Below are 20,507 nucleotides of genomic sequence, written 5' to 3'. Positions count from 1 at the left end.
CCTAATATTTCTTATACTAGAAACTTCATTCATACAACCTGTTTTTCCCCATACAGTTTAAATAAGCAATTTAAGTTCATAGACACTAAACCTGAAAATAGGCCTACATGCTTTTTTTTTTTTTTGCATAGGCAGGCACCAGGAAACGAACCTGGGTCTCCTACATGGCAGGCAAGAACTCTGCCTGCTGAGCCACCGTGGCCTGCCCCTATTTGCTTTTGATCTAATACATCTTGGCTCTACTTGACACAGGATTCTGCCTGCATCCTCTTTTTTAAAGGAAACCTTCCTTTTAACATTATTACTAAAGGAACCATCCAGCAGTTAACTTTAAATTATTGGAAATTTAGAATCAGAATGATTCTTGCTCTGCCCGGCTACTCTCTTGAACTGAGATGTAAACCCAGCAACTATTGGCTATAGCCTTCCCTTTACAATGTGGATTAGGGAAAAAAGAAGATCTATGTTCAGTGACAGGAAATGAAGCAGATACCTAGACAGCAGTCCCAGATCCCAGTTATTCCCGGGCCCAGGTACATTACTGCTTCTGGAGTCTGTGACTCACTGATTCCTGATAATCTCTCTTTTTCAGTTAACCTAATTTGAGTTAGGGTTCTATTATTTAATTAGGAAGCATTTTTACCAGAGTCACTGTGTTGCATAACTCTAGGGAGTGCTACTCATTTAATAGTCTACATCTAATACAGTAGGAATTAAATTAAAAGTAACAAATATTACAAATTCAGTCACACTAATCACATTTCAAATGTTCAACAGCCACATGGGGCTAGTGATTACTGAAGTTCAGAAAGAGCATTTCTATCATTGCAAAAAGTGCTTTTGGGTAGCCCTGATCTTCATGAATGCTTCCTCCTGGAGCTATACATAACACAAACATGATGCAAATTCACACAACAATAGCTATATTCCTAAGGCCCAGCACAAAGTCTGATATACAGTATTTACTGTTGGTAGATAATGTTTATTAAAGGTGTATTTGGTTTGTCATTAAAGGTGTATTTGGTTTGTCATTAAAGGTGTATTTGGTTTGTCATTAGGGCTATCAGTTTCTGGAATTTCAAGTCCTAAAACTTTCAATTCTCCTAGGGATGTGAATTTTTAAGTTTCTTTTTTTTTTAGTGGAAAGTGCCCTGAATTGAGAGGTGATACCTGACTTTTTAGCTATCTATGTGACAGTATTAGTTTCCTATTGCTGCTGTAACAAATAACCTCAAACTTCATACCTTAAAAAAACACAAATTTATCTTATAGTTCTGCAGGTGAGAAGTGTCGGCTAAAATCAAGGTGCCAACAGAGCTGCATTCCTTTCTGTGGGTTCTCTGGGGCAATTTGTTTCCTTGCTTTTTTCAGCTTCTAGAGGCTGCCTAAAATCTTTGGCTTCTGACCCTTTTCATCTTCACAGCTAGTAATGACTGGCTGAGTCTTTCTCATATAACATCACTCTGCACACTCATCTGCCTCTCTCTTCCACTTATAAAGTACCTTGTGATTACACTGGGCTCAATCAGATAATCCAGGATAATCTTCCCATCTCAATGTTATCTGATTACAAACTTTAGTAACATCTGCAACCTTAATTTTATCTTGCCATGTAACCTAACATATTCATAGGTTCTGGAGAAAAAAACTTGGACATCTCTGCGGGGGTGGGGGTGGGGTGGGGGGCGATCATTCTGCCTACCAGAGTGGTGTTAGGAAAATCACATTTAAAAAAAAATTAAACTTTTTGGAACTTCTATCTTCCCTTGTTAGATTCTGTCCAGGATCATGGATGACCTTTGTCATTGTCTTTTTAATTGTTCTGGGCAAATCACTCTTCTCAGGTTTCTGCATTTGTAAAATTATGAGATTGGTTGATAAGACCTCGAAGGTCCTTTCCAGCTCTAACAGATAGCACTCTAAAAACCAAAAATGCTATTATCAGTATCTGGTCTTTCATTGAATTTGGATTAAATAATTATTCTGAAATAATGTAATTCTGAATATATATACTCAGATGTGACTTCCAAAGATACTGGGCCCCAGATCTGCCAGAATAAACATTTAGAATGAGGCAGAATAAGCAGAGCCTAAAACACACATACCAATGATTATACGGCAATGTACTTTCCCACTTAACATCAGAATTGCAACACAAAGAATGAATTTTATATGTATGGCACATTAACTGTTTAAGTAACAAATTAATGAAATGGCATATAAATAAGTTTTGACTGCTTCAAAAAAAGGGTTTTGATGAAGGACAAATGAAGTTTAATTTCTCAAGTGTCCATTTTTCACACACCCCCTTTTTTAAACAACCAAAAGTTTGCTAAACCTCTGGATGAAAGTTATGTTAGCAAAAAAGGGACTACAAAATTAGCACTGCCATACATATTGAGTAAAAAACAGTATTCTAAGTGTAAATAATCCAACACCAAGGCAATGGAGTCAGAAGAAAGGAAAGAATTAGTGTTTCGACTGGAAATTAAAAGTGGATGTATCTTCATAAAAAGTTTTCTTACTGTGTCCTCAATTAGAGGACATGACTAACCCTGTCATTAGGTGGTAAAAATAATCAATGTCCTAAAAAATCACTCCAAGTATTCAACATGAGGTAGCAGATTGAACTTTTTGTTTATTGATGAAATTTTTCAACTTGTACATTTAATCCAATATATCTTCCATATTGAAATACTTCTAATAATGTACTTCAGAACTGATATTTTCTATAAGTTGTCAGAATATGCATTATCTGAAGAACAGATATTTTCTTTTTTCATTTAATGATGCAATACACAAATGCTGACTTTATACATTCACACATAACCTTTTTCTTTCATAGTTACAATTCAAAAGATTTGTAAATTCAGAGGAACTGCTGTAATCACTACACGGAGCATACCTATAATGAAGAAAAAAAATGAAACACTATAGGATTAGCCAGCAAAAATATTAAAATTAAACTATTCTAAATAATTCACCTTAGAGCAACAGGAAACATTTAGAAAACAAATCCACAAAGAATGTCAACCCCTCATTTTATCTACATTTTAACAAGAAATATTTAAAAAAATATTTTAGATAATCTAATCCACAACAGTTGAGATTTGCGAGTGACTTTCACTTTACAAAAGGATTAATTATAGGATTTTTTAAATGGATTTTCAGAAATTCATCTAATACATATACAAAACAAGCTTTCTATTTTAGATCAAAGACCATGCAAAGCACAATATCTTGCTTGTTTTAAGAGTAATTCTCCATTTGGGTGCCAGCTGTAGTGACGATTATAATGATATGGTCATGCAGAAAACATTTTAAAATCTATTGCTCTTATATATTTATCCATTCAACAAACATTAAACTCCTAAACGTGCCAGGCATCTGGTAAGTTGCTGAGAATTAGATCAATAAATTAGATAGGGTTACCACTGTCATGGAATTTACAGTCAAATGTGGAATATGTTAAAAAAAATTAAGAAATACTTTTAAAAATAATTAACACTTGTCACGTGCTATGAAGGAAATATGTAAACACTACTAGAGTTAAGAAAATAACATGATTTTGGTTTCATTCTCAGACACAACTTCCTTTGTTTTTGAGAACATTTATCCAGAGTAATGATCATGCTAACAAAAAATCAAAAATGAAAATAAAATAAAATAAACTGACTATGCTTAAGAGCCAAGGTATTAAATAAATTTGTCACAGATAGGAATATGGATGTTGGAAAGCATAAATCTAATAACTATTAAATAAACTGTATAACCTTTTCATTTTATAAAATTATATACTACTTACTATATTAGCATTTCCAAAGCTTATTTCAAGCCATTTCTTCTTTTATACTCTAAAACATCTTCATTATGTTGGTTGATGAGCTAGAAGTAAGTAACAATTAAAAGCAGAAATGCAATTTCCCTGGCAACTTAAAGAGGAGGAGGATACTAATAACACATATTTTGCAAGAGAAATGAGGATAGAATTAAATAATTACAATTATTCTAATAAGAAATAAAAGACTAAGAGATCCTAAAGTCCAAAAATCATGAATGTATAGACTTCTTCATAACAATCTGACATGCTATGTTTGAAAAAGCAATGCTTAAAAGTTTGTATCCAACTTCTGCCAAATAAATTACTTAATTCAGTGGGATATAAATGTGATGGAATACTTTACCACAGAGGGCTTAAATCAAGATATAATACAGAACTTGGTTATTAAATGGGGTCCAGACCAGTTGGTGGGTGTGTACTATACTTCTAACCTTAGAAGTGTGATGCTGTGAATGAATGACCAACTCTACTTCCCAACAAAAAGTGTATGACTTAGAGTATGATTGCTGAATTATTTATTGATATTTCTTTCAGTCTCCAGTATCTTAGAGCAGCTAAAAGTAAAAACTTAAAATTGTGGAATTGTAAAAGTGTATTAGATATCATGAAGGAAAACCACCTGACAGAATACGCAACTTAATGATGATTGATGTAGGATGAAATTTACTGAAATCTAAGATCCAGTTTTAACAGTTAGTCCTCAGCAGCAATTAAGACTTTTAGGGAAAAATTTTAACTGAAATTTAAAATGTACAAAATTTCACTACAACAAATATTGTCAAAAATGATTAGCTAATGGTTGCAACTGTAAATGACTTTGGACATCTCTTACTCTGTCCAATGTCAAAGATGTGAATCACTTGAATTAGAAAATACAAAATAAGAGCTCTAAGGGCTGGAAGTGGGGGGCGACAGGAGAAGCCCCAAAGTCAATAGACATACAAAAAAAAAATTTAATGCTAATGTAGATACTCTGAGTTTACTTTTTTTAAAAAAGAGAGAGGGAGTGTTTCACAATGGTCTATAGGGTGGCCTCTGAAGTATGTAAGAACTGGGTTCAGTAAATTAATCTCCCGAAGCTTGTTTCTTATTCTGCAAAAGGGGAACAATAATAGTACCTACCATATAATATTGCTGAAGAGTTTTTATATGCAAAGCATTTGGCATACAGTAAAGATCCAGATATAAAAAAGCCTGCTACACACGAGGTACAATTTCCAACAATACATTTAATACGAACATTAAAAACTAATGTATTAGAAATCTAATGGGATTTCATTTGTATAGCTTCTTCTGAAAAAGTGCTTTCATAACACCCCAACCAGTCTCACTCATCATTAAGAAATAAAGGGTAATTAATACTTAGCAAAATTGCCATTCCTCACAATACCACACTTAGTAACAACGAACAGGAATTTCAATCTCATCATACTTTCTCCACGCTGAAATATTTTTCTTTTTTTAAAATTTCTTTTTAGTTTTTTATTTTGAAATACATTTAAACTTACAGGGCAATTACAAAAACAGTACAAATCCATACAGAAAACTCCAATATAACCCTACACCCCAGATACTCAGGTCCACTAATTATATTTTGCCACATTTTCCATATCATTCTATCTATCCATCTGTCTATCAATCCATTTTCTGAACACTTAAGTGTACGCTGTATATAGTATGTCCCTTGAATATTAATTTAACATTGATATAAAGCTTACAGACTATATTCCAATTCAAATTTTTTCATATGTCCCAATAATGTTCCTTTGAGCCTTTTTGCCTCCTTTGTTGGATCCTGTCCAGGATCACATACTGCATTTAATTACAATTGTCTTTTTAGATGCTCTTGTTTGTTTGCTTTTTTTTTTCCTTTTAATTGCGGAACATATATACAACATAAACTCTCCCATCTCAATCACCCCCAAGCTCATCATTCACTGGGATTTAATCACATTCACAATATTGCGATACCTCCGTCCATTACCAAAAGTGCATCATCTATGGAAACAGAAACCCTTCACCTGTTGTAATTTTAATATTTCTTGGGGTCATTTCCCTTAAGGAGAAATATGTTAGCGATCACAAAAGTATGCATTCTGTGGGAGTCCTGCTCGTGAATCTCACACTGACATTCATCTGCCTTTCTTCTTTATTCCTTGTATCTGTTCTTACGATGTGAGAGTCAAGTACTTACATAGGCCCAGAGAAAGACGGTGGTGCCCAAGGTCAGTCCAACTTTCAGCCAGTCGGGATTGCTGTGCTGCGGCTCCCGAACGTAGAATTTTGACCGTACAGAAGCTGAAACAGGTCAGAGGGGTATGCATATCTGTAACTTAGGGCCTCGACGGAAAAAAAACTTAACATTTATGTGTGTGTTATCGTATTTAATTCTTTTTTCAACAGCCAAGGTAAAAGAAGTTAGAGGAATCAATGAACTCGCCCAGGGCCACCGGCAAGTCCTGCCTCCAGGACATCTACACGGTGCAGTTTACCCACTCACAGATCCTCAGACAACTCCGGCTGTGGGAGCGCAAGGACACGCTTCGGGGAGGGTCTCTTCTCCTGCATCTGCTAAACCGAACCTGCAGTGTGGAGTGTGCGGTGGGAAACCAAAGTCTATTCGCAGAGGTCAAGAAGGGTTTGGTGGCGCTTGGTGCTGGGTCAGCGGCGGGTGACGGGGAACCGAGAGTCTGAGGTGGGAACAGGGGCAGGCGCTAGGCCGCGGGCGGGAGGTCACTGGAGGGAGAACGCGGGCCGCACCGCCTCCTACCCCCGCGGGCCGGGATCGCACTGGAAGGGGTAGGCGGCGTAGGGGGAGTCGGATAGGCTTGCGCGAGAAGGGACACTCACGAGCACTAGGGAACCGCGCCGGGGCCAGCAGCTTGGAGAAGGAACGCAGCAACCCGGACGGCGCCATCTTGCCGGGTTAGGCTCCACCTCCGCGTCCGCGCCAAACCCACTGTCCCCGCCCACCCCTGGAGCCTAAGCCCGAGCCAGGGCGAGCGCCCCCTGGCGGGCAAAAGGCGGGACTCGCCAGCTCCGCAGCCGCTTTCGGTGGAACGTCAACTGCGAGCAGCGGTTATGGTCAGGTAGGTAACTCAACTTCTCTGGCTTCGGTCTTCTGTCTGTCTGTAAAGGGGTTAGGAAGTGATTAAAAGAAAAAAAAAAAAGAGTTTATCCAGTTCTCTGACCTCTGAGAGTTTATTTCTCACCCCCTCCCTAGGGGCACTGTTTTTTATTAAAATCTTCCCACATGACACAGAAAACTGAAAACAAAGTGTCTCGTTGACTAGTAATAACTAGCATTTTGACTGAGTTCTGTGTCCCAGGCGCTATGTTTAGCGCATTATATACTTTACATGCATTATCTCACTTCCTCTTCACAACTACCACATGACATGTCGAGATTATTCTCAATGTACAGACGTGACTCGAAGAAATCAAGCTACTCATCCAAGGTCATACGTTATCACTTATGTTTGTAAAAACCTCTTACAGTTTCCAAAATCGTGTGCCGGCATGATTATAGGGAAGTCTTACAACCCGGAGAGGATGAGAGAATCCCAGCGTTTAGAGGTGAATGGGTTCGGACCTGACCAAGATCACACAGCTGGGGAGGTGGGATTCCTGCTGAAGTCTGTTCCCAGAACTGGTGATCCTCAGCCTGGACTGTGGTGGAAAGCAAGATTCAAACTGCCAAGTTCAAAGCATTGCTCATGCTCACCACTTTTTAGTTCTATGATTTTTAGGCAGATTACTTAACTTCTTTGTGCATATAACACAAAACCTATTTTATAAGGTATGTTGGGAATCTTAGAAAGTGTCTGTTTTTGCCTGTCAAAGACATTGTACTGGCATGTTTTATCTTTGCACAAGTAAGCCAGATTCTTCCCCCCTCCCTCTATATTTTTAAAATATTATTTAAAATGTGTTTTTAACCCAAAATTATCGAATAAATAATAAAATAATTGTAGTATGCCTTTTGGCTCATTTTTACATGCAACTGTTGGCTAAATGGATTGCTAACTTTGTGAGTCACTTATTAGTTTTGTGACCTAGTTTTGAGCCTCTGGGACTCATGTTCAAGTAAGCAAACCACCCAACTAATGCGCTGAGTCAGTGATTAGGTCCTAGCTTCTTGGCTTCTTATTCATTCAGCAGCACGTAAACTGTATATCTTTTCTTGGAAACATGTCCTGACAAAGCTTTTACTAGTATCCAACAGGTTGAAACAGAAGACGTGCTTAGTCAGCTAGCAAATTACTAACTTCATTACTGATGTTGGGAAAGATCGTGTTGTTTTTTTTGTCAGAGTTTTGGTTCCTGTATCCTTTAATAGTGTGTATTTTGGGAAAGTGATGAAGTGTAAGTGCATTTTTCTCAGTATGTTAGAGCTGATGGAACCCTATACTTGCTGTGGGCAGCTGCAGGTGAAACTCCATCATGGAAAGAATCCTGCTGAAGCAATTCCAGCCAGAAGCTAATAGCTATGATATTTTGGTAGAAGTTGCTTCATGATATTCATTTAAGTAGCTCCAAGATACTTAATGCTAAAACCCTTATTTATGGCCCAGGCAAAGAGAAAGGGCAAGTTTTAGTTCCAGATTTTCCCATTGGGAAATGTCTTACTCAATGCATACTTCCCAAGGAAGGTTAAGGAAGAGCAAGAGTTGCAAACAGTATAATATCTATGTAAAATTTTAAAAATGCAAAACCACAACATCTATCATTTATTGATTTTTTCTTTTAATATTTTTATTGAGGTATCTTCATATATGTACAGTCCATCCAAAGTATACAATGGCTTACAATATCATCACATAGTTGTGCACTCATCACCATGGTCATCTTATAACATTTGCATCACTCTAGAGAGAGATAAAAAGAAAAAACTCATACATCTCATGCTTCTCATTTATTGATTTTTGTTTGTTTGTTTAACATGGGCAGGCACTGGGAATCGAACCCGGGTCTTTGGCATGGCAAGTGAGAACTCTGCTAGTGAGCCATAGCGGCCCATCCCATTTACTGATTTTTAATGCAAGAGAATTCTACAGATCCAGTACAGGATCTGGAGAGGGATGGAGTTTCTGATGTATTTGCGAGTTTTAATTTGGAAAAACAAACAAAAAGATCAGAAACAATAGTAAAATATAAACATTTGTTAAATCTGGGTAGCATATAACTTCCTTTATATTGCTTTTCTATGACATTTGATTATTTAATAATGCAGAAGTAAAAGTGTCAATAGAGAACTTTTTTTTTTTTTGCATGGGTAGGCACCAGGAATTGAACCCAGGTCTCTGGCATAGCAGGCGAGAAATCTGCTTGGTGAGCCGCTGTGGCCTGCTCAATAGAGAACATTTTGAACTTCATAAATGAAGTTCAGTTTTCAGTGGAGAAATTATACTCCATATATCCCTTCTGTAGAATTAAATTTTGCAAGGTAAATTATTTTTCATTAGTTAAAATATTTTAGAGGAGGCATTTTGCAAGTGACATGCAAATACATGGAATAAGATGAACTATCCATCATGATTATCATCATTATAACTTCCTGCTTAGCTGTCAATTCACAGCAAAACTCTAGTTTAACAGGATCTCCATTTGTCAAACAGTGGTGATCAGAATAGATATTTTATTGAGTTCAGGCTATCTAGTCCTAGGCTGTGTGATCAGACTAATGCTCTCTGTGAGTGCATTTTAACTAGGATATGAATCAGATAAATGTTGAATCAGAATAGCAGTGACTGAGTCCTAAAAATTGCTGTTTGTTAGCAGCAAAAAAAAAAAAAAAAAAAAAGTAACATTTGCCCAACTATATCATTCAGGTACCCAGCTTCGGGTGGAAACCACTATTTGTTTCAAAGATCAGAAATCTCCTTCTCCCAAGGGGAAAAGTATATATTATTTACAGGAGAAATTTAGAAAACCATAGCAAACAATACTGCTGTAGGGATTTTGGGATATGAAACCAAGGGTTTGGAAGCCCAAGTTAGCTAAGCTAAAATTATCACCTGTAATTGGGAAATTTTTCTGTCATTTAATAGTTCAGATAATTTGATAGAAAGATTTTTTGAGGTAGTGAAGTTTGTAGGTTATTACTAAATAACAACTGTTTTTCATGAATTCTAAGTTGTCTAATCTTTAAAAATTAAGGTTAAGGAACTGGTCATATTCCAAAACCCACACAGGGGTTCTGTAACTACAATTTTTTAAATGAAATTTTGAAACCACAAATTTCAGGGAAATGCCAGGATTTGAATGATGCAACCTTATTCATATGACCCAGGCAAAAGGAGAGGGCATTTGAAATAGTAGCTAGAAAATCCGAATTTTTGTACCAGATTATTCCCACTGAGAACAGTCTTATTCAACTCACACCACCCAGGGAGGGTTAAGGAAGAATGAGCTGAAAACTTTATCTATATAAATTAAAAAAGAAAAGAAAAGAAAAGAAACAAAACCACGAGTATATTGTTTATTGGCTTATTATGCAAAGAATGCTACAGATCAAATTGATCTGGAGAGAGATCATCAAAAACCAAGGGTAAAAAATGGTTGACAGAACGTGAAAAGTTTTGCATCATCAATGGAATGCCACTTTGATAAAAATTTTACTGTCGGTGGTTAGTGAAGTGACGTATATACATTGTTTACTAGAATCTGAGCGGGAGGGACCTTATTCGGTATTGTCTGTCCGACCTTGTCCATTGCAGTCATTTTCCCTAGCATATTCATCGGCTTCTAAAGTCTGGGAATTGCTGGTAATGCAGAGTTCAACGAGTCACAATATTTTTAAGCACTAGCTTACGGCCAGCTCTAGGTAAGCCAATGACCCTGAACTCTCCACTGTCCTAAGGGCATATACGGCACGACGGATTGGGCTAACTACCTCTCTAGGTTCATCTTAAAGAATATTCTTCAAATCACCCATACCCCTCCAGGTTCATCTTAAGCAATACTCGTCGAATCACCAAACCCCATTCAAGCCTCCCTCACGCTCTTCAAATTCTATCAAGCCTCCCGGCATTCCTATCAGTTCCCAAGTCCCCATTATGCAGAAGCCTCATTTCCACTCCGCCTCTGCTTTTTAATTGGGCATTTCCTCTACGAACAACCACAGCGCTTCTTTAACACCTGCAGTTTAGCACTTACGGTTCAAGGAGCGTCCACCCAATGAATGAAAGGCCCTCCTAGCAGAAAAGTGCAGAAAGCCTATTTTTGATGAGGAGGCGGTTGGAGGCAGAGTTGGCCCCTTTCTAGCCCCCTCGCTTATCCCGGGCTTCTAGGTCAGAGCTTATAAAAGACAGGGTAATGCCTGCCGCGACCCTCACAGCCTCCGCGAGCCGGTCAGCCTCCAGGTTTCCCGGCAAGCTCCAGGACAGAAGAGGTGGGGAAAGGAGGTCACCGCGCCTGCGTGCTCGGAGGTGTGACCCGGGTGGGAAAGCCCTCCGCGTCCGCCATTTTGGCTGCTCTGTCGGTCTGTTCAGTTACCACGTGAACCGCCGACGGGGACTGGCTGGGGGGAGGCGGCGGCAGCAGCGTTAAGTGAGAAAGGAGAAAAGACAACGAAGGGAAGAGGGTGTCCAGGTGGGGCGACGCGGCGAACACTTGAGGCCTGGTAGCCGTGGCAGTCGGGGTATTCAAGGCTGAATCAGCCAGGGAACGGCGGCGGCGGCGGCGGTCGGACAAACAGACTGACCGAGCCGGGTGGTGGAGGGAGCAGCGGGAGGAGCCGGAACGATGCCGGCCGTAAGCCTCCCGCCCAAGGAGAACGCGCTCTTCAAGCGGATCTTGGTAAGTGTGAGCGTCTCGGCACGCACTGGGGAGGATTTAGCCCCTACCTGGGCCTGTCAGCCGTAACCTCGGTCAGGAGAGCACCGAGCCACCCCCGCCGGGGACCCTGCTTTCGTAGTTCTAGTCAGGCGGAATGCACTCTCTTGTCCCCTCCCTGTGGCTTCCACTTCTCTCCGCTCACCGGGCACCACAGGCGTCAACCTGCTTTCCAATAACCACGCTTCGGAGGCCCTGGTTCCGGACTAGGCCCCATTCTGCCGGCTTCTAGACTTTCGTTCCTTTCGTCCCCGAGCGAAGGAAGGCAAGGCCTGGCCTTTAGGTGGGAAGCGTGCAACACGGGTTGGTGTCGCGGTCCGGGTTGTGCGGGAACGCTGACCAGCAGGCCTGGGCGGCACCCGTGAAAGGAACAGGTGGTGCCGATGCAGCACGGCTCATTCATTGCCTAAGCGCGGCTCTCTCTCCATGGTCCCTCCCCATTTCTTCCCCTCCTAGAATTCACCTGTCTCCGCCGATCCTGGGGCCACTGAATGACCTGGGAGAAGGAAGATAGGAGGGAGTAGTAAAGGAAAGGAAGCTTTCTAAACATTGTAATCAGTTGCATACTTGAGTCTGCAGCCTTACTGGCTTCTCTTGTTCCCTCCGTTCTGGAGTAGGGAAGAAACATTTATTTCTTAGTTTCGGAGCGGGAAACCTCCCCACCCCTTCATCCTTCTCCTCACAAGGTAGAACCCATTACAAGGGGGCGGTCCGGTAGGAAGTGAAAAGTTAAGTACCTTTAGTTGAAAGTTCTAAGCAGACTTTTCTTTTGTACTTAAGTGTGTATAATGATGCCAAAACTTAGCAGCAGGGAAAAAAGAATATAGAACTTTTGAGATGGCTCTCACTTATTCCCTACGGTTCGAATGTGTGCAACTTGCATAAATCCGTAGATGCAATGATGTTTGGATGACTATTTACAATGTAAAATTTGACTTGTAGCCTTGGCGCTATAATTAATACATTGTAGCAGGTTTTTGTATGGCGTTCAGTGTGTGGGTTGTCCCTTTTATGCAAACAGTCATTCTGAAAGAATTACCTGTTTTTGTTCAACTTAAACCTTTTAAGATTTGGGGGGTGTGTATGAAAGTGTTAGTTCTTTACTCTTGCAATTAGAATTTATTTCACTTGTTGAAGTACTCCTGGGATCCAGTTTTTCTAGAAATAAAAAGTAATCTGTGTTGAATCAACTTTGATATTGCAAAACTATATACATTACAGATATAGTCAGTTCATCTTGAAAAACATATTACAAAGTAGCATCCAATACCATATAATTTTTAATCACTTGAAACCTGTAGTGCCACTTCTTAATTTTAAAACTAATTGGAGTGTAGGTGGGACTATAGCTTAGTTATACTAGAGCAGTTGTTTTTAAACCTTTTAAAGGACTAATTCGTTTGTAGGTAGGACTAACCTTGTTTTGAGATAGCAATATATCTTTAATTCCTCCCCTCAGTTTTTGAAAAAATTCAAGCAAAAGTTGAAGGGAGTGCAAGAAGTAAATAGATAACATTTTATCATGTTTCATATTTGCTTTCTTTTCCCAAATATAAAATATTTAAAAGTGACTTGGCAGACAAAACCACTGCACCTCTAAATACTTCAGCAGCAGTATCCTAAGAATAAGAAATTCTGTATAATCATAATACTGTTAACAGTTATTTCCTAATATTTTCTAATATCCAATTCATACTTAGATTTTCCTAGTTTATTTTGGGATTGTAAAGTCACATTTTGTAAGGAGTAATAGATCCCCTATGACGTTTACCTGGTTTCCCCTCATGTTAATGCCATGCAAAATAATAGTTCAGTATCACAACACTCATACAGTCTACCAGTCTTCAGATTTCCCGTTTTACTTGTACTCACATGTATGTGTGTGTTTAGTTTTTACAGTGTTATCACAAGTATAGATGCCACATCCACACTAGAGTCAAGATACAGTACAGTTCCATCAGTCCAAGAGTATCTCCTGTTGCCCTTTTAGAAACACATCCCCTCCTTTCCATCCCTTCTCCCCCCAAACTCTGGCAACCACTAATCTGCACTCTGTTTCTATAGTTTTGTAATCTCAATAATGTTATGTAAAAGGAATAAAACTGTATAACTTTCTTTATTGTGAAAATAGCATATATACAAAAAAGGGATAAATTTCAAAGCACACGGTAACAATTGGTTATAGGACAGATTTCAGAGTTTGGTATGGGTTACAGTTCCACAATTTTAGGTTTTTCTTTCTCACTGCTCCAAGACACTGGAGACTAAAAGTAATATCCTATAATGATTCAGCAGTCATACTAATTTGTTAAATCCTATCTTCTTTGTTATAACTCCACCTTCTTTGGTATTTCTTCCAATCTTTAGGGGTATTTGGGCTATGCCCATTCTAACTGGGATGGGGGGTGGAACTAGTTGATGTTTTACAAGGGCTGGCTGCTCTGGATTTCAGGACTTATCTGGCCTAGGAACCCATCTGGAGGTTGTAGCTTTCGGGAAAGTAATCATAGTGCATGGAACCTTTGTAGAATCTCAGATAAAGCCCTAGGTGTTCTTTAGGTTTGGCAGGAATGGTTTTGTTTCTGGTTTGGCAAACCATGATAAATAGCAGTAGCTAGCTGAAGCTTGTGTAAAAGCCTCTCCACTCTATTTAAACTCTCTCAGCCACTGAAACTTTGTTACGATTCTTTCCCCCTTTTGGTCAGGAAGGCATTGTCATCCCACAGTGCCAGGGCCACGCTCATCTTTGGGAGTCATATCCTACCTTGCCAGGAAATTTTCACCTCCCGATGTCATGTTCCACATAGGAGGGAGGGTAATGATTTTACTTGCAAACTTGGGCGTAGAGAGATACAGGCCACATCTGAGCAACAAAAGAGGTCCTCTGATAGTAACTCTAAGGGATAACTATAGGTAGGCTTAGCTTTTCCAATACATAAATGAACTTCTCAAGCGCAAGCCTCAAGATCAAGGGCTTGACCTGCTGACTTGGGAGTCCCTAATGTTTGCCACAGTATCAGGGGTTTCTCAGTAGTAAAGTTTAATAGTTCCATATTTTTTTCTCCAGACCCTCAAGGGACTTTGCCAGTACTTTTTATTACCTGTTCAGCATACTCTAGGATGTATCTGGGTATTACATTAAGCTATGCAGAATTACAAGCGCTCATTTCCATTCTGGGTTCCATGTTAAAACTATAACTTTTTAGGATTTGTTTTCTTTACTGAGCATAATTTCCTTGAGATTGATCCAAGTTGTTGTGTGTATCAGTAGTCTGTTCCTTTTTATTGCTGATATGAATGTATCACCATTTAACCGTTCATAGACATCAATTTTTGATCAAGCATCTTAAACTGTTTTTTCTTCCTTTTTTTTATTGGTGATAGTGGGAAGGGCAGAACCTTTAAGTTCATTACTAAAATCAGTGTTAAAAGATTTGTTGTGATAATTTGTATGCAAACGTTTAGAAGTTCTGAGAAATGTGAAAATCACTAAATGAAAGAAAAATGAAGAGGATATAATGTCCTTATTCTCTTACATTAGGAATGCAGAAAATATTATTAAACAATGCAAAGAAAAGTTAGTATTTGCTTTTTTGAAATTGCTTCTGCTTCCTCAGCTTTTGTATTGTTAGCTCTTTTGTTTTTAAGTTCCTACCCCTCCCACCCCCAATATAAGAAAACTTGGATATACTCTAAAGTCTTGTTATCAAGTGTTGCTAGGTTGATAACTTATACTAGCAGCCTTCAGATTTTGAACTGCTATTTTGTTAGTGGTATCATACTTCTTTGTATATAGGAAATTAATTTAGTTTAAATTTTTAAAAAAGTTTGAGACCTTAGTTTCAAAATAATGAAATGTTTTTTGCATTTATTTTTCAATAGAAATTTGGTTTACACGTTAGTTTGCAAAAAATTTAGAGTTTCTGTACTGGATTTGCCTGGGTTGATCTGGTCTTAGTTATCTAAAATTCAGTTGTGTTGCATATTTGGTTTTTCCTTTTTTTTTTTTTCCTCCTTACTCAACTCAGTGTTTTCTGGTTACATTATTGTTGTAAGTTGGTAAAAGATGCCTGTATAACATTTCTTGTCTATAATTTGCCTATTGAGAAAGGGGGAGTAAATTTAATGTGATATATTTTATGTATACATTTAGTTTAAAGAAGAGTTGTTTGTTAGAATTCTTTTTTTTAATTACACACTGGTTTAACAATTTTGAAAACTAAGTCACTAGAAAATTGTGAGTTTTGTCTACTGTTGATCTTGTTTGTATATCAAGATAGTTTGAGGAGTGTTTCTAGATCTTTATTGCATTTTCTTGGGCTCTAGATTGAGGGATAAGAAAACTGAGGATGCCAGGATAGAATGAAATCCACACCTTTTTAGGTTTTAGCCCACTTGAAAAGTTAAACACACCCTAATGCCTTGCCGTCAAGAGTGATTACTGCTGCTGCTTCTTCCTTTCTTCATATATTAATGTGAATTACGAGAAAAAAATCTGAATTGGAAGTACTTTAAATATTGTACATCCTTAATAAATATATTTTTGTACTTTTGCTCGAGTGACTTATATGTTGTTTAGTCATAAATTAAAAGGACAATTTTATTTTGCTAGAAAAATGGGAGAGGACATTGGCATAGCATGATAATAATAATAGCTATGTTTTATTGAAAAGCTACCAGTTTCCAGGCTCTGTCCTAGATGCTTTAAAGTTGCACTGAACTTTCAGTGATAATGGAAATGTTCTGTACCTCCTCTGTCCCATATGATAGCCATTAGCACGTGTGCTCATTGCATGCGTGAGATATGGTAATGTGACTGAATTTTTTATTTTAATTTATTTTATTTTAATTAGGTTAAATATCAGTTCAAATAACTGAGTAGATGAGTTGCCACCATTTGGACAGTGCACTTTTTACAGTCCTTTTTCCTTCGTTCTCAAAACTTTTTAGATTAGGAGACGTTTTTATTAAGGAAACAGAGAATGAGGTTAAGTAACACGCTTAAACCAAAGAGCTTGTGTTAGGTAGTCAGGGATCAAACTTTGTTTTTTCCAGTGACACTTAACAGCCACACCAGCCTCATGTCTATTTATTTATTTTCTCATGGCTCTATATAGAAGGAAGGAGTTCTTTATTAGGTAAAAGAGTTGTAATAATTGTTTAGGTTGCTGTTTCTACATTTAATGATATTTAGTTTAGATTTAGTTGCAGATGAAAGAAATGTTAGAAATTGTTAACAAGTAGGTTTCCATATGCACATGGAAGGTCATCTGATTAAATTTCTGTATGACAGAATTCTGGTTTTGCAGCTGAATGTGGCCAGTAACTTGAAATTGATTTCAGTAGATTTGTTTTTTGTTTTTTTTTTTGGCATGGGCAGGGACTGGGACGAGAACCCGGTTCTCCGGCTTGGCAGGAGAGAACTCTGCCAAGGTGTCACCATCGCCTGCCCGGTTTCAGTTGATTTTGTCTATACTGCTTATGTTTAAAGTATAACAAAATTTTTAAAAAAAGAAAAAATGGAAACAAATTACCTACTGTGAAATCACTTCTTTCCTGTACACAGTAGCAAATCAAATATTTAAGTTAGAATAAATTTCTTTCTAAAAATATGTTAGAAAATGAAATGCAATTTTGCCATAGTACATATGTTGTATTGTTATAAAAACAGCGAAATACTTTAAAATCTTAAAATCTAGTAAAAACTTGATGATATATAAATTTGCTATCCATTTTTGTTTGCTTGCTAAATCCTTTCTGGAATGAGATATGAATATACCGATAAATGTATGTTACTTTAAATTGACAGTGCTTTAAAAAAAAATTCTTTATTGTATTAGAGACCTGAAATTTTTTTTTTCTGCCCTCCCCCCTAGTTTTTAAACAGCTTTATTAATACACTGGACAATCCATCTGAAGTGTAAGTCAGTGGTGCTTGGTATAATCAGAGAGTTGTGTATTCATCACTGTTTTGGTTTGCTAATGCTGCTGGAATGTGATATACCAGAAATGGATTGGCATTTATAAAGGGGATTTATTAAGGTACAAGTTATAATTCTAAGGCCGTGAAAATGTCCAAATTAAGGCACCAGCAACCTTCTTGGAGGAAAGGCAGTATCCATGTTCTTCTGTCACATGGGAAGGCACATGGTGATGTCTGCTGGCCTCCCAAGTTGGTTTCAAAATGGCTCTCTCAGCTCCTGGGGTCCTTCTGACTTCTGCCAAGGAGCTTTCCTTCTACATCTCCATACATTTGTATCTAGGCTAGGCATCTGCTCTCTTTGTCAGCTTTTTTAAAGACTTCAGTAAACTAATTGAGACCCACCTTGAATGGGTGGGGTCACATCTCCATGGATACAGTCCAATCAAAAGGTCCCACCCTGAACAATAAATCTGACCCCACAAAATTGAACTGATTAAAAGAACGTGGAAAAAAATAAGAACATTGCTTTTTCACACATAGTGGTTTCAAACCAGTATAGTAATCAGTCATTTGAAAACATCCTCGTTGCTCAAAAAAATAAAAATAAAAAATCCCATACCCAGTATACTCCCATATTATTGTGACTTAGCTTAGTATAGTACGTTTTTTACAATTGATGCAAGAATATTATAGTGTTACTGTTAACTATAGTCCATAGTTTGCGTCAGTTGTATTTTTTCCTCATAAGCCACCCTATTCTTAACACCTTGTAATGATGACTTACATTTGTTTTAGTTTGTGTAAGAACATTCTTATATTTGTACAGTTATTCACAGTCACTGTCCACAACAGGGTTCATCATCTTGTATAGCCCATGTTTTATCATCTAGCTTTCCTTCTAGTGACATACACAACCCATACTTCCCCTTTTAACCTTAATCACCCGTATTTCAGAGCTGTTAGTTACCCTTACAGTAAAGTGCTACTATCACATCTATCCAGTGATATTTATCCTTTTACATGTTTTTGAAAAGAATTCTTTTGAGTCAAGAGAGTAGGTTAAAAAATTACTTGTTTGGCCAGATTATTTGGGGAATTAGGGTATTCTAATAAATTAGTGACCACAGTTTAGTTTTTAGAAGTGATAGATAATACTGTGTTTACAGAAGAAACATCATAACCTTAATAGGGTACTGAGTTTAATGTTCATTTCTGTAGATATTTAAAAAACTTGCACTCCTTCTGAGTCATTATTGGGGTCCGCACAAGCTTAGTTATTTGAAGAGTTGCCATCCCAACTATGGTTCTAAATCACTGGACAGTTTCTCTCTGGACAGTTCCTAGAGAGGCAGACTTGGTGCCCTGTGTGATTGGAGGACTGAAGAGCTGCTGAAGAGTCTATTTCTCCTTAATGTGCATTCTTACTTCCTGTAATTCTTCTTCTGACAATGCAGTTTCAGACAAAGCATCAATTCAAATCTCTGTTCATGAAAGCATTTTTGAATCTAAAAGGCAAGTATAAAGGGATCATGTGTATAAAGGCTGTTTGTTCAGAATATTTTTTCTCTCATAACCTGCATGACTCTCCTTTTTTCTTATTTCTTTTAAGACTCTGCTCAAATGTCTTCCAAATGTTAAAGAGGGTTTTTATGATTTAGAAGCCCTCCCTAACTCTCTTTATTTTTTCCCCCACTTTGTTTTTCTTTATAGTGCTTAATACCATATGATGTATAGTATATTTAATTATATTATGTCTTCAGGAATTAAAATGTAGGTTTCATGAAGGTAAGGGCTTTGTTCTGTTAACTGCAGTATCCTCATTGGATAAAGTTATTTATAGATATTAGATGTTTGATAAATATTTGTTGCATGGACAATCAGTGATTACAGAGCAAAAGGGAAAGATCTTTGGATTGTATGTTTGCGTAAAGATTTTTGGAGAAGGGAGGTAAGCTGGGTCTTGAAATTGTAGTACATTATTACGTGAAGTGATTGTAGAATATTGGGCAGAACCTGTCTTATCTGATAAGACCTAGGAAGTTTCACTTATGAATGGATCTAAGTATTAGTTGTTTACATGGCCTTTCATTCCAAAAGCATAATCAGAGGAAATTTTTATTTTTGTTTCTCTTTCGTTGGCTGGTTTAGCATTTAGCATTGGAGGAAAAATGACATCTGGATTAAATGAGTTTGTTCAGTGGAGCCTGCTGAATCAGAATCTCCAGAGAGCAGGGCTTCTGTGGGGCATCGGTAGCTTTATAAAGCTCTACAGCTGATTCTGACACGGAGTTAGGAGTGAGAATTTATTATTTAATTAATTTAATCTATTATTCTAGATTTATAATATAAAACACGAATATAAAATGTTAGAAGGAAAACAATTATGTAGTTTGTTGTTGCTTTGTGAGTATTTTTCAGAAAAAAAGTTTGAAAATCCAGTTGAATTCCTGGAATTTGATTAGGTATGCTGAGAAGCTGGTGTGGGAGAGCAGGTCTCTTCACTAATCAGTGAGCCTAGCCAACCCCAAGCATTCATGTCTAAATACGGCTTTGCTCTCTATTTATAGGCAGTAACCCTGTCAAAGAGAGAAAAGTCTTAGTTTCTTAGTGAAAAACGGTTCTGAAAAGAATGTCAGTTGCCAGTACTGATGGTGAGAAGAACAGGTGAAGAGGTTTAAGAAAGTGATGGTTCTTATTATAAATATTGGGGTGTGGAAAGGGTTTTATGCTGAGGTTGTATTTTTTATTATGGGGTATTTCCCTGGATTGTGAGCTGTACACTTGGGTATTTGTGAGCTGTTTTATGATGTATATTGTGCAAAACTGTATTGAAGTTGTAACTTCAAAACAAAACAAAACAAAACTAGTTTAACTTGTTCCAAATGGATTTTTCCCTCTGGATAAGGT

The 20,507-nt window shown here is 37.7% G+C and overlaps 2 protein-coding genes across 8 annotated transcripts in view; one reads left to right on the top strand and one right to left on the bottom strand.

The window, feature by feature from the left end:
- Positions 1-2,618: 2,618 nt before the first annotated feature.
- Positions 2,619-6,820, bottom strand: NDUFC1 (NADH:ubiquinone oxidoreductase subunit C1). The gene is made up of 4 exons (XM_077139999.1): positions 6,692-6,820; positions 6,036-6,139; positions 3,806-3,885; positions 2,619-2,905 (listed from the first exon to the last, which is right to left on the bottom strand). Exons 1-3 carry the CDS (start codon positions 6,756-6,758, stop codon positions 3,826-3,828), a joined length of 231 nt encoding a protein of 76 aa, XP_076996114.1. The 5' UTR covers positions 6,759-6,820; the 3' UTR covers positions 2,619-2,905; positions 3,806-3,825.
- A 3,695-nt stretch (positions 6,821-10,515) lies between these two features.
- NAA15 (N-alpha-acetyltransferase 15, NatA auxiliary subunit) overlaps positions 10,516-20,507 on the top strand; it is a 133,585-nt gene continuing 123,593 nt past the window's right edge. For 2 of the 7 annotated variants that reach the window (XM_077139992.1, XM_077139990.1), the window contains exon 1: positions 11,305-11,641. In XM_077139992.1, coding sequence (XP_076996107.1) covers positions 11,588-11,641 — 54 coding nt within the window. In that variant the 5' untranslated portion in view covers positions 11,305-11,587. Of the gene's footprint in view, positions 10,668-11,304; positions 11,642-17,432; positions 19,113-19,154; positions 20,265-20,316; positions 20,506-20,507 lie in introns of those variants that run through there. The other 5 variants (XM_077139995.1, XM_077139996.1, XM_077139994.1 and 2 more) reach the window with 5 other exon arrangements.

This window comes from Tamandua tetradactyla, chromosome 22 (genome assembly GCF_023851605.1).
Source record: "Tamandua tetradactyla isolate mTamTet1 chromosome 22, mTamTet1.pri, whole genome shotgun sequence".
Classification (NCBI taxonomy): Eukaryota; Metazoa; Chordata; class Mammalia; order Pilosa; family Myrmecophagidae; genus Tamandua; species Tamandua tetradactyla.
The sequence above is the reverse complement of the archived record's forward strand: the minus strand, read 5'-3'. Positions and strand labels throughout refer to the sequence as shown.

What these genes read in the sequence shown, in the direction of transcription:
- NDUFC1 (XM_077139999.1), bottom strand. Translation starts at nt 6,758, where the DNA reads ATGGCGCCGTCCGGGTTGCTGCGTTCCTTCTCCAAGCTGCTGGCCCCG. An exon ending in GGCGCGGTTCCCTAGTGCTC is followed by an intron (nt 6,140 to 6,691) that starts GTGAGTGTCCCT and finishes GACCTGTTTCAG; the next exon opens with CTTCTGTACGGTCAAAATTC. An exon ending in CCGTCTTTCTCTGGGCCTAT is followed by an intron (nt 3,886 to 6,035) that starts GTAAGTACTTGA and finishes ACTTACTTCTAG; the next exon opens with CTCATCAACCAACATAATGA.